Source organism: Cebidichthys violaceus, unplaced genomic scaffold (genome assembly GCF_023349555.1).
Source record: "Cebidichthys violaceus isolate CVI_PGR_0920_01 unplaced genomic scaffold, fCebVio1.0.p SCAF_16, whole genome shotgun sequence".
Classification (NCBI taxonomy): Eukaryota; Metazoa; Chordata; class Actinopteri; order Perciformes; family Stichaeidae; genus Cebidichthys; species Cebidichthys violaceus.
In genome coordinates this window covers 11041497-11055784 of record NW_027176329.1, presented here as the reverse complement: position 1 = coordinate 11055784, position 14288 = coordinate 11041497, and the positions used below count along the sequence as shown (strand labels likewise).

The 14288-nt window shown below is 47.2% G+C and overlaps 1 protein-coding gene across 4 annotated transcripts in view; it reads right to left on the bottom strand.

Annotated features, from left to right (window-relative positions):
- rbms3 (RNA binding motif, single stranded interacting protein) overlaps positions 1-14288 on the bottom strand; it is a 236651-nt gene that overhangs the window by 154210 nt on the left and 68153 nt on the right. For 2 of the 4 annotated variants that reach the window (XM_068711239.1, XM_068711240.1), the window contains exon 1: positions 8582-9501. The exons of the other annotated variants lie outside the window; for them this stretch is intronic. In XM_068711239.1, the coding sequence (XP_068567340.1) occupies positions 8582-8656 (75 nt within the window). In that variant the 5' untranslated portion in view covers positions 8657-9501. Of the gene's footprint in view, positions 1-8581; positions 9502-14288 lie in introns of those variants that run through there. 4 annotated transcript variants of the gene reach the window in all.

The following is a 14288-nucleotide window of genomic DNA, read 5'->3' as shown; positions in this document are numbered from 1 at the left end:
ACACTGGCAAAGGATCTTCTTTGTCAGACCACTTTGAAAAATGAGACAGCTGATCTTTCTGTAATGGGTCCACGGTCTCTAATTCCGACTCTTGATTCTCTGGTGCCAGAAAAAAAAGAAAGATCAAACTTCAAAATATATGTAGTAATGCACTGCAAATAGAAAAATGATACTCCATTTACAGGACTTTCCAGGAAAACACTTTAATGGAACACACACTATCGCCTACATAGTAGACTGTTTTGATTATGAGCTCATCGCTATTAGGCGCTCTCGGTTCGGCATAATGCGTCTCGTTATGGGGCTAGACCACAGGCCAGGACTACAACCCCTTAATAAGATGAAATGAGAAGACAATGACAAAGCTGTCTGTGGAGAGTGCCATCAGGATCAGCATGGGAAAATTGTCTATAAAGAAGTTGGCACGTACAAGGGCTTCATTTGGTTAACATTAAATTCACAACCACTGCTAATGACAATAAAAGAGACATTTGGGTCTCATTGGGTACATTAATGGGGGTTTCAAAGGGTTCTTCCCGAAGGGCTGAGGTACTACCAAGAACCATTTGCTTCTGAAGAACACCTCTTTTTAAAGGAAGGGGTTGTTTAAGGGTTCTTTGTAAGACTAGGGGTTCCATTAAGAAGAGGTCTTCAAAGATTGTTGGAAGCATGAGTGTTAAAAGATCCTCCAAGTCCACCCCCCTTGGGTGGCTTCTAGATGAAACCCTTGAAATATAAAAGGGTTCTGGTAGAACCCCTGAGTGGGTTCTAGAAAAACCCTTGGAATACAAAAGGGTTTTCGGTACAACTCCTTGGGTTCGTCTTAGCACCCTCAGAAGGTGAAAAGGTTCTGGATAGAACCTCAGGAGATGGTTCTGGGTGGAACCATTGCACCACAGAAGGGTTCTCTGTAGAACCTCTCATAAGGGGTTCTGGGGGGAACTTTCACAGATCGTTCAAGATTTAAGAAGAAGGTATAGAACCCGATGAAAGGATTTTAGGTGGAAACTTTATAAAAAGGTTTTAAAGGGTTATCCTATGGGGACAAGCTGAAGAACCCTATATGGTTCTAGTTGGCACTTTTATATCTGAGAATGTATGAACATATGAAGCAGGCCTCAGCCTCCCTCAGTCGGGGAGGTGAAAAGTCAATCCTGCTGCAGCAGGAGCCATGCCGAGCTCCTCAAAGTGTACGCAGCAGCCATTCGTTAAAAATGCAGGAGCAATTACCCCGGCTGGGTCTGAGTCAGTGAACGCTTCCAAGCCGAGCTGCCTCCTCCTTCACCTCCTCCTACCCTTCCGCTGCCACATGTCGCTAAGCCAGCAACCTGAGCATTCTTCTCGTGAAACCGCCACGCCAAAAAGGTAGGGCAGCAGACGCAGCAGACACCGAAGGCTTCGGTTACACGAGAACAACAAAAGCCCCTCTCTGCCTGTGTTTCTCTCACGAGGTGCAGTTACTTGCCCCTCCCTCACCCTTCTCTGGGCACGTGACCTGCAGCCTGACATCCTTCACCACCAGCTCAGTCTCTCGGCCTAAACCAACTCCTCCTCAGCCCTTCATGCCTTTCGCTATCTTCCCCATAAATTAGGCCAAAAAAATACTATCTGCCTTCCTTCTGAATTTCAGCTATGTGGTTCACATAAACAAGGGTGCTGGAGTTTATTCATCACTGTAGGGGTTGCCATTTTGCAGTTTAGGAAAACAAACTGTGAAATTACATCAATGGAAACAAAATACTTATTTTCAAACATATCTCGAGTGTTCACATAATACAGGTGGTGTTTTCCCCTGAGCAGTGCTCACAGTGCTATTCTCAGACCAAGGTATTGAACCATCACATACTGAAATTATTCAGTATTATACCCCCTTTTGCAGACATAATTCAGTATCTATTGAGCTGCAACAGGAGCCAACAGAAGTTCCAACAAAGTTTGTAATCCCTTTATCTCATTTTCAACAAACTTGATAATCCCTGACTAAATATATTCACTCAAAAGTATTCCCTTCAGTAGGAAAACATTGACCGTAATGTTGCCAAACCCATGTTGCAGGCAAAGTTAAGATACAGACCTAACAATTTTATATTCATCATAAATACAATTAGAGCCACTTGAAATGGTAAAAGGCTTTAAGTGTGTTTTCTCATATGTCCCTCTGTATGATACTATGGGCTGTATGTATTAAAGGGGTCCACACAGGAGGTGTCTCTGCAGCCACTCGTGTCATCCTGCACAGATGGCAGGACACCATGCCCAGCAGACAGCAGGGGCTCCCGGAAATAGAGGAAGAGGCACGCAAAAAGCGATGGAGGATGGGAAAGAGTAATTACAAAGAGGGACAACATGAAAGAGAATCTAAAGATGAAGGGAGGCTCGGCAAAAAAATAGGAGCGATGAAGAGTGGTCTGAGCCAAAGTGTGGGGCTGTACATGAACAGCCGAAGATGAAAAAAAAAAAAAAAAAAAGACAAAATTGTGAGACTGTACCCCACCGCCCTCGGAGGCAAAAGGGGGGAAGACAGAAAATAGAGCGTGAAAAATGCCAGGCGAGGCTTCTGCCAGGGCGACAGAAGAGCGAAACAGTGGGCCAGAGCAGACAGCTCCAGGCAGATACTATGTTACAAAAAGAAAATGCAAGTGAAAACAAGAAAGAGGGGAAAAGCAGGTGTGTTTGTAGAGTCCCGCCGCGTTGGTCGGTTTTGAAGGGCACATCATGCGTCTCGTTTCATCTACAGCAACATCTTCCCTGTCTCTCTCCGTCTCGCTGCACGTCGACTCCGCATGCCTTCTTTCCCTTCACCGAAAATACAGAAAACACACAGAAAATGTGTTTCATTTCAGTTCCTCGCTAGGAAGAGCGCAGCATCCTGGGACTCTAATGCACTTTAAAAGTGTTTGTAAATTCCAGCCATGACACGCACAAAATACTAAAGACCACCTGTGGTTAAAAGTTCACATCCGCAATTTAATTGATGCACAAATGTGAGGTTTGTTTTGTGCGCTCGGCTCTCTTCACAGCAGTACCATAAGGGAGCTGCTGGGGATTCGGAGTCTTAACCCAGGTTTTTCCGGTTGAAGGAAATGCGACCTGCTCGTTCCACCACCTTCCTCCCCATATGCCCCATTCCACCAAACAGGTAGGAGTCCCTGTCTCTTGCAGAACAGGCCGGAGTCGCCCGTTATCTCCAGATGGTTCCGGGAAGGAGAGCTCAGAGACGAGATCCCCCCGGGGGCAACAGCTCCACCACCGAGCGCATCATTTTTATATTTCAGGCATTTATCTCCTTTTCACAGCGACCTCCAAGTGAGTGAGCAGGTACTTTGTTCTGTGTCTTGCTCAAGGACACTCCAACACGACTACGGACTGTCGTGGGGAAGAGAAATGTGACCTGGCTTTGGGACCTTCACTCCAAGCGCTGGACCGTTTACCGAGCACACGGTCTCGCAGTTGTCCATGACTTCAAAGTGCAAACCTATTGGTGGACTTCTTTAGCACGCATTCGCACGCAGGTGCTCATGCGCCATCTGTGCTCGTAAACCAACGCCGTGCAATGTCAGCACACACACGTAACGTCGCCTCTGCATTTATAACCCCCCGCGTGCTCCAAACTTAATACGGAGCAGGTTCCTCCTCCCATCTGCCTATAGAAAATAATAAAAAAAAATGCTTGCGATTTCATTTCCCTTCTCCTATGCGCTTCTGACAAAATGGATATCCGTGTTGAGAGAGCACTAGCTGTAATGAGATGTGGACGGCAGCATGCGGAGCGCCAGGTCTCGGCACCCCCGCGCTTTGCCGGCTTATGAGAGGCCGCGGGAGGCAATAACGTGTACACAACCTCAACGTATGGGTGTGTAAATGGGGTTGAGCTGTCAGCTGAAAGATGAGGAGAGTTAAGAGTAACCCCTGCTGGAGTGCGTCCGCGCACGTTAGTGCATGTGCACACAGGGCCAAAGCTGAATAAATGGAGTTGTCTGCCCCATTGACTGACGGTTACACATGGAGGGATTGCACTGATAAAAACCAGGGGTATTAGTTGATTAATGATCAAAAGGCTGCCATTCATGGTTCCACCATGTGAGGAGAAAGATTGGAAAAATGTGAAAAAAAAAAAAAAAAGATAAGAGCTCTTGCTAAAAAGCCTGCCAGTGAGGGAGAACACATGATGGGTTAAGATTTACGGCGAGGCTGGGACAGTATTTTGTTTCGGGCAGTCAGTCGTGAGGCATGTATCAGGAATTACAAGAGAGGGAAATGACTTATACTACCTCCTGTGTTAGTACTAATCAGAACACATCGTCCCAGGCTCAAAATAGGGCCCGGGCTTTGTTCAATGTAATATAAGAGGTGCATTTTTTCGGCCCTAAAAGCCGCATGATAAACTCTTCAAAGCAGATCCACAGCAGTGGAGACAGAGGGGACTAAGCTGCCATGGCTGAGTTTTACGTCACTGATAACTGATTAAATGAAAGACTTTGGAAAGTGGTCCTTGTTCTCTGCCTTTGATTCCGCTTGCTCTCCGAGTCTATGTATATCCGTCTCCCCCCCTTGTTGTCTCTACGCGTCTCTTTCTCTATCGAGGCATTAAAGGAGGATTTAGATGGCTCTGTTGTTATTTCTGGAGCACAATGGATCACCCCGTGTAATGTAACCAAACCCTTTTCCGTGCTTTTAACTGGCCCCTCCCTGTAACATCCACCCCTCTGCTCTTTCTCTCTCCCTCTCTCCCTCACACGCAAGCACCCCTTCCCTCCATCTCTCCCTTCCGATTCTAAAGAATTACGCAGGGTGTAAATGGTGCCTATGGTAGGGGCAGACACAGGCACAGATCCTCTCAAAGGGCTCCATTGACTGGTGTTTACTTTGGGCCGGGGACCGCTAAGTCTACCTCAAGCCGCCCCTCTCGGCTTCTTGGGTTCTGCATGTACTAGTCCGACTGTAACACAGATGCCCGCTCCGTCCCAGATCACAGCGCAAGTGTGTGTGTGTGTGTGTGTGTGTGTGTGTGTGAGAGAGATCACTAACATTCGGCATGAAATGATCTGGCCTATCTGTGGTGTAACGGCGCAGGGCTGCAGCGGTGTCAGGTACCTGGTCCAGTAACACGGTAACGGCATCGCATGCATTTCACAACAGAACTCACTGCAGGTTTTCAAAGAATATGATCATTAATTTGAGAGCTGTGTGGGTAACAACGAAACAAACAACAACAAGAGAAAATGGGATGCACCACACGCCAAGACCAACAGGCACTTCATATTTCATATTCATATTCTTTCCTAAACACTCTGATGAAATAACAATAACTGAGCCGTGTGCTGTAACTGTCCTCGTGGGCGGGAAGGGGGGGGCAGCGTGAGGCCTGTTTTGCTGTAATTTTCTCATTTATGATGCGCGCCGATTACCTATCATTAAAGTTGTATGCACAGCAAGCTGTGAACAGCGGCACACATCAAAACCTTGCGCGGAAAGACGCGCGCGGCTGAATAGAGGCTGAATTTCAGCAAATGACTGCATGGTCTGATCAGCTGGGGAATAGGCAGAAATTGGGGCCTTTGGAGGATCCTCTCATCAAATCGGCATCCTGCCAGCTCCCCACCAGCCGTAACCTCATATAAAAGTCACACACGCCGACGCGCCGACGTGCACACACAGACACACAAATCCTCTTTCGGGAATCAATAATTCAGCTAAAGAGAAGCACATGCTACGCCCCGCTGCACTAATCAATAGAAAGCCAAATGTTATCTTTTCATCTCATTCTCTGACTTTCACATTCTAATCTGGGCTTAGTAGCTCACGCTGGACAGCATCAGAGAACGCCATTAATTTGGAAATATAATACAGACATGCAGAGGGTATAAAAGGGAGCCCGAATTCAGCAGGCACCTCAGGTTATCCTGACAACGTTAGCTCCCTCCTTAGCTGTAACCAGAGTGAGTACAGATGCTCCACGAATTTCCAATGCATAGAATCTCAAATATGTCATAAAATGGAGGCGAGAGAAGCAGAATGGCAACACTTTAGTATGAGTTACGCCCCGCTCCCCCTCCCTATCGCTGTAAGATATTTATGCCCCCCTCCCCCTCACCCCCCCACATCTCTCTTGGGAGAATGAGGCCATACCTTGAGAATGCAGCAATGAAGATAAATAGAGCGACCTGTGTGATTTGAGACTGATGACTAAATCGGAGCGGGGTGTGTAAAAAAAAAAAACGGCGGGACTTGCAGAGGGCCATGTGATTTTGTGGACCGCGTGGACTGAATCTGCGCCAGCCGAGGCCCTCCTCCCCTCTCTGTAATCGAGCCGTCAATGGACGTTAATGAGAGCGTTAGACAGCTCTCCACAGCCCCCTCGGCCACATCGCCGACACTTCGGCCTCTCTCCCCCCTCTCTCCCCCCGCCTCCCCTTTCTCCTGTTGACCCCGTCTGCGGCTCCATCGCGTCAACCTATAGTGGCCTCTGGCTACGCTAACTAACCATGAAAATGAATATGGATGTGGGCTGCTGATTTTGCAAACGGAAATGCACCCGCCCACCCACGACCAAACTGTGGGCCTCGTTTGCATGGCACAGGACCCGAGCGGCTCGCTCAAGGATACATCAATCGCTGACGGTGGCAAGATCGGATCTGCGCTGACCTTGGGAGTGAACTGCAGCATGGGCGAAGGAGGCGGGCGGGATGGGGGGGGGGGCTGTTGCAACAGAGCAGGCAGGCAGAAAAGCGGGACAAGGGAGGAAGAGGGGGGGAAAAGAAAAGTGGAAGGGAGGGAGGGGAGAGCGGAGGGGCATGCCCTGATTGAGAGGCCGCCGAGATGAGCAACTCTGAGATATGAGAAGGGGGGAGGGAGGGAGAGAAGGGGGGATGATGGAAGAAGTAGCAGAGGGGGGGTGGGAGGGAGAGGGAAGCCATATGGCAGCAGCACAAATGTATTAAACTATAAATCAGGGTGAGAGCTAGTGGACTGCCAGGTGGGGCTTCAGGCACGTCGTCCCTGCTGGAAGCACACCGCTTCATAATCCAGCTGCGCGAGAAAATGGATGAAAACTGGCAGTTTGCTTTATTGTGCTTTATCAATCTATAATTCTCTATCTGCTTTATTCCCTTGTTATAGATAAGGGGTAATTTACCACATTTTAACGTTAATTTCTCTGGCTGAGTGCTTGGAAATGTTCAACACTCTGCTGCCAATAAAACAGCTGAGATTTGGAACCGATATCAACACAATACTTTTGTTTTAGTTGCTCAATAAATGTTTGGGGTTTTTTTGCTCGACGCTTCAGTGTTAAATAACGAGTTGGAAAAATTCCCAAATCGAGATGAGGAAATATCTGATTACAGAAACAAGTAAACAAGCCTAAAAATCGGTCCAATCGTTCAAGGCCAACTTCCAATTGACACGTTATGCTACCCACAAATTGGGTCAGTACCATACTGAGGTTTGATACTCTGCCCTGCAGTATCTATTCCTCTATGCATGCAAAGGGAGATATTGAACATTAAAATGTGACCTATTTAAAAAAACTATATCCCATACAATAGCACTTTACCAACCAAATGAGACTTAACTACTGCTCAAAGTTCAAGTGCACACCTTCAGCATGTTGTTCACCCACCGCGGCGCATCACCTCGTCACAATAATGGATGGAATTTGGTGTTACAGATGTGGTAGAAAAAAAAACAAATAGAGTAATCCCCAAAAAGGCTTCCATTTTAATCCCTTGATGATGTCTGGGTAGTGTGCCCGGCCAGTGTCCTGGCAGCTGTCAGGGCCCACGCCTGGGCTTCCATCCCAGAGGCACTGATGCATACTACAGCTAGAGCAAACACGGGCAGCCTCCCTCATGCCTGCCGTCACCGTGGAAAAAGAAGGAGCAGGGTTCATAACCGGTTTGTCCTGGCTTTGTAAAGCACCACTGTAACACATCTGTGCTGGTGAGTGAGCAACTTCCTAATTAAACGTTTCAATCATAAAAAGTGGCGTTGAAGCATTCAAACAGTGACCTACATTCAGCTTCATTAAGAAATTAAATTTGGTTCACAAATTCTCTCATTTGTTTTAAAAAAGCTGTCTGGCAGTTATTGTGAACATATAAATCAACTCTTATGCCACTGAGCTGCAACACATCAAGATCTCATCAGTTTGCAGTTGAGTGATGGATGGAGGTTACTGGACGGCTCCCAGTAACGGTCTACTAGGCTGGACTAACTTGAGCCTTGATCCTTGATCCTTCCCAGAGACACACACACACACACACACACACACACACACACACACACACACACACACACACACACACACACACACACACACACACACACACACAGGAAACGTACACGCCAACATAGACGTCCAAACTCCAACGAGGTACCTGCCATCTGAAACCGTCACAGCCAAGGCCGGCTATCCATCAAATCCCATCTCAGCTCAGGGGGTTGAGAGGGGTGGGGGGGATGAAGAAAGGGAGGAGGGGGAGGGAGGGAGGGGTGGTGAGGTGAGGGAGGGAGGGAGGGAGGGAGGCAGGACACGAGTGTAGGAGTGGATGAGTAGGCTTGAGGAATGCGAGCGGCGTACCTTGGTCTGGAGATAGTGGGGGTAGTAGTAGGTGTACTGAGGGTACATTGGCTGCTGCTCCAATCGCTTGCCCATGTAGCTGGAATCCTTAGCACTGAGGCAAGGAATGGTGACACCGGGGGCGCAAGCTTCCAAGTAGCTAGCAGTGGGATAGAGGCAGCGGGGGAGGCTGTGCGATTCCTGACCTTGCCGTCCGCACCGCTGTGTCGCTGGCCGGTCCTCCAGGGAGAAGACAGGGGGGGCTTCACGTGCCGGACAGCAGATGGGGAGAACGTCTGCCGCTGATGGGGAAGAGCTCACCGGTCCAGAGCCTCGGCGTCGGGGCGGATGCTCACTCAGTCTCTCTATCTCTCTCTTTCTCTCTCACTGCCGGGATCAATGGAAATATTTCCACAAGTGCTAGAACCACGAGCGCCCGTGCCCGCCGGTGGCCGGTGTAGGACGGTAACGTGCGATAAGGCTGAGGTGGAGGAAGAGGAGAAAAAAAAAAGAGGAGACGTGAAGAGGCGCAGGTGGCAGCAGCGACTGGCAGTCCTCTGAATGTTGGAAAATGGGAGAAGGAAGAAGAGGAGGAGAGGAGGAGGAAAGGGATGGCGAGGAAAAACGGGAGAGGACGTGTAGGTTCACTTCTCTGTCAGAGCTGTTTCACTCCAGTCCTTCTCCTGGGCTTTAATCTGCCTCTGTCTCAGACACGCTGTGGATCGGACTCTCTCTCACTGCCCCTCTCTCTCTCTCTCTCTCTCTCTCTCTCGGTCCCTCTCTTGCATACACACACTGTCTCTCTCTCTCTCTCTCTCTCTCTCTCTCTCGCCTCTGTAGTCTGATCCGACGGTGGCTGCGTGCCGTCCTGTTTGACAGAAGGGGAGATATCCTCAGCACCGGATTGCCGACAGATGCACTTTGTGCGCGGAGCAGAATCACAACACAGAGAGCCAAGCGCACACGCAAGAAAGCAATCTCAGTCTGTGCAGCGGTCGAGACAGCGTGGGGGGGGGGGCAGATAACGCGGAGGAATGATCCCAGTTTTGTATTAAAATACAAAAAAAAAAAATCCACCGGTTGGTTAGCCAATCCACTGGGGTCCAGGTAGAAGACGAGCGAGAAGAGAAGCACAGTGACTGTGTGTCCCAGGTGCCCAGTAGAGAAGGAGTCCCTCGTCTGCGATCCTCCCTCTTCCTGCACTTGTAAAATGTGTTCCTTATTTCGTCCTTGGCTCTCTCACTCCTCTAAGCAGCCTGCCTCGTTCTCTTTCCCTCTGTCACACAGTTGCTCTCTCTCTCTCTCTCTCTCTCTCTCTCTCTCTCTGTTGCTCTCTCTCTCTCTCTCTCTCTCTCTCTCTCTCTCTCTCTCTCTCTCTCTCTCTCTCTCTGTTGCTCTCTCTCTCTCTCTCTCTCTCTACCTCTATCTCTCTCTCTCTCTCTCCTTCTCCTCCACACTGACAAGGGGGCTCGTCCGAGGCTGCCTCCTCCTCCCTTTCCAGCCCAGCCGGTAGGAGGGTCTTTAGCAGCTCTGCGCGAGAGAGGGATCCAGACACGGACCAGCGGGCTGCAGCGTTTCCACAACCTGGGAGAACGCAGGGAAGAGGAGTGGAAACGAGAGGGGGGGGGGGGGGTTGGCGTCAGCGCGAGCATTCGATTCCCCCTACTGGCTGCACATGGAGCTACCGGCTGAAACACAAACACTTTCTCCTCACAAACTAGGGGGGATTTAATGTGAAAACCAGTAAAGTTGGATTAACCGACTTCAGTGTTCAACTTCTTAGAACCTGTGAGTTTGTATATTTGAGTAACAATGCCTACTTTATTTCCTTGATCATACTCTTAAGTCTGAATATACTTTTTTTAAGTTCTGTTTACGTACAACAGCCAATGAGTTTTGGGGTAAAACTAAATATGTGTTTCACTACAGGGTCAACAAAGAGGGTGTGCAGCAAGTCAAACACGACATGAAAAGGCAGCGAACCGCAATCTCCAAGCACTCACAAAGAAAGTAAAGGGGGGAAACCGCTTCCTGTGTAACATCAAAAGATGACAACGGATGAATCCTCGTTTGATTGACCGTGACCAAGACCTAAAACATCGCAAGAATGTTCCGTCTGATCGCGAGTAACCTCAGCTCAACTTCTGCAAAGATCAAAAACATGCATGCAAAAGCATGACGCTCAGAAAGTCCCACTTTTTTTCATCTCCCACAGACGCAAACACTGTCCTAGGCTTGCACGCACACGCACACGCATGCACGCGCACACACACACACACACACACACACACACACACACACACACACACACACACACACACACGCACACGCATGCATGTGAACTAACCTTAAGTCCTCGTGGCAATCTCAGGGAATCTGAGGCCACAAGTTCACCAGCCTCATTTTACACTCAATTAGCAAATCAACTTGGTTTTTCATTTACATCATCTGACAGGAGTCCTGAAGGAAAAAAACTAAAACGCAGCCAAAAACTACATCATTAAATGACTGGACTGAACACTATTCCCACATCTGAAAATAGTCCTTAGTTTTGTGGTTTATCTGTTACACTTGAGAGCATTACGCAAAAACCTTCTCAAACAACAATAACCCAATTACAGACGTCTAACGCGACACTTAGATAAGTGAGTTCAGCTGTGGTCGACACGCTGTCGTCACCTTCTAGTATACGGATTATTACTTGTGTTGCATCAACATGTATGACGCTGTAAGTGCTGTTGTACTGCAGTGATCATCTGATGAATGAATGGATCAATTGAAAAGAATTAATCGATTATCATTTTGAAAGATTTACAATACAGATTATGCAAGTTTGCTTTCTTAGTCCATGGGCTCAAACCCAAATCAATTTAACAATGGAGTCCCAGAAGGGATAAAAAATAAGGTTGCATTAAAAAAAAAAAAAAAAACTCTTTGTAAGATTTTGCAAAGATTACAATCTGTTTTCATTTGGGTTGATGTAAAAAAATAAATGATAAAAAGGTCGATGTAGTTCTAGGTTAGTTCCTTACTGGACAATGGAGCGCGTACACACTCATGGAAGGGATTCATAGATTTCCTTTAGAGAGTGGCCTCAAAAATAAAAATTAGAATTAGAATTAGATAACTAGCACAACCCTCGGCCTCACTCCTCGCCACTACTTTGCCGGGAGGAGAGCAGACGGCAGCTCCGGGGGAGACGGACCTTCAGAGTACATCCACATTACTCAGTTTTCGTTTGGAAACGCATATGTTTTGCTACGGTTACACTGAGCGTCCACACTACGCCGGCGTTTTGGAGCACCGTAAACGGAGGAGTTTAGATACGATCCCGAAGCCGGATAACTTTGGAAACTCCGGGTAGCGTATTCGTGTGGACGGACGGAAACGCATACGTTTGGAAACGATGACGTAACACCCGCGATCGACTACCAGGTTAACTGACAACTGATTACAGGCATTGCTGACCTTGTTGTCTTTACTAACAGCTGTGTCCAGTTAAAGTCTGCATGTCTGCGGAGGAAACAGCTGTTATTGTAGCGATCGGTGAGCGGCGAGAGAGAGAGAGAGAGAGAGACCCGCAGCGCTGTAACTAACGTTAATTAAGTCTGAAAAATAAAACGTATTAAACTTTCCACGAACTGTATGTGTTTGAGTTTATAGAGGAAGATTTGAGAGAAGATCTTAAGTATCAAACACATACTTACGATCATTAAAGACTACTTTATTACTCTGGTTGCTTAGTTACAAAATACGACAATCTACTTCCTGTTTACATCAGCGCATGCCCAGTGAACGTGAAGAGTCACGTGATATTCGTTTCCAGGCGTGTAATATGGACGGAGATCACTTCGGAAACGATGGCTGAAACGCCGTGTGGAAAACTCCGTTTCCAAACGAAAATGGAGTAATGTGGATGTATCCTCAGTTAGCAACTCAAAAACGGTGTGAAAAACAGGAAATTCCTCAAATTCAGTGCCCCATATCACTATTCTCCAGGCTACTACTAGCTGTCATGGGGAACCTAAATGGAAAAAAGTTTTAAGACAGAACAGAAAAGCTTTTTTTTTTTTAACCCATCTATGTCCCCTTAGAGGCTCCAGAGCTTTCACAATGTAGACACACAGAATCGTGCGAATGCCACTTATTTTTTACGAGAGCTATGTGACTACAAGGGGGCCCAGTGCATGTGGACCGACCCAATCAATACCAGCAGAAGAATCCCAGGGACCAAAACAAAGCTCTGAGGGAAAGGGCACGCCTTTTTTACAGACACGGAGAGGAAAATATAATTATCAGATAGGCCACTTTTATCTGTCGGAAAGAGATGAGGCTGATATCGATTGCGGATTACCAGATTAACAGCCTCTGGATCAACTAGACACATAAACTGTCAGCATCTGGGGAAAGGCAGAAAGTAGAGAACAAAGACAGTGGGACGGACAAAGGCCAGTGGAGAGAGTAATAGAAAGAGAGATACCGAGAGCAAATAAGATAAGACACATCGGGAGACAGAACCTGAGGGAGGCACAGAGACAGAAAGGATTCATGTGTCTTTATAACACTGTGTGTCCACTGAGTGGCCAGCTAAAGACATCTCTGTATTTCATAGATAAAGCTCATCATTTTCTGTTTTCACTTAAAAAACACAGAGATCGAAGGAGTAGAACGGAGTAATAGGTCAATTTGGAGCGTTTTGCACACCGATTTTTTCCCCACGTGTGTCTAAAGGTCGTGTTTCCTGCTGCAAATGATGCCTCTTCTGAAAAAAAAATAATAATTGGGAGCAAAGAATGCAAACGACTCCATCAGAGTAACACAATAAACAGCGTGTTTCACATTGGGCTGTGTAAAAAGTGTGATTATCACCCTCATTTTTAAATTATGGATTTTCTTTCTTCTTCCAAAGTGTGAGATGTAACGCTATTCCTCGTCTTATATGACAACTAAATATCTTAGTGTTTTGGTTTGTTAAAAAAAACAAGCAATTAATTAAACAATACTGAAAACAATCTGCAGATTTCGATACAATGAAAATAAATGTTGCAGCCCAAATAAAAAAACACTTTTGAAACTACACTTACTATATGCTACTTTTGTTGACTGCGCCCTGACTAACTTTTCCGGAAGTTTATTCAAATTACGTGGAACACAAGAGAGTGCCATTATACAGACGGTGGTCAGCTAAACCATTAATATTCATTGATCCAATCATTAAGAATTAAGAGCTGGGAACTGAGACTTGGCTCTTGAAACCAAAGAACTTGACCTGTGGCCCCTGAAGACAACACTAGAAACTACCTCGAGAGCCGGCCCACGTGAACTTTCAGCCTCTGCACACGGTGTCGGCAGAAGTTGGTTTATAGAGGCCACTTTAAAGAGAAAGCAGCAATGCGCGCGCCGCGTGTAAATAAACGCCGGCGCTGCGTCTCATTCGGCGGAGCGGACCTTGACGGCTGGATGTGTGCGTTTTGCTTGGGTGGTGATGGAAGCGCTCCGGTCTGAATCAGCGGGGACTGACGTCACAGAGCGCGATATTTCACAGGAAGAGAGGACGAGTGAGTTTTATTAATGCGGATGCGTCATCTACTCATTGCTGTAGTCATCTTCACGTGGTGGCTGAGGCATACCGTAGGAAGGAGAACAGTACGTCACAGAAGCAGCTTTAAAGTGATTTCCACACAGATTTGGTTTAGTTGCGACCCACTCTGTGCACTGTTGTACCCAG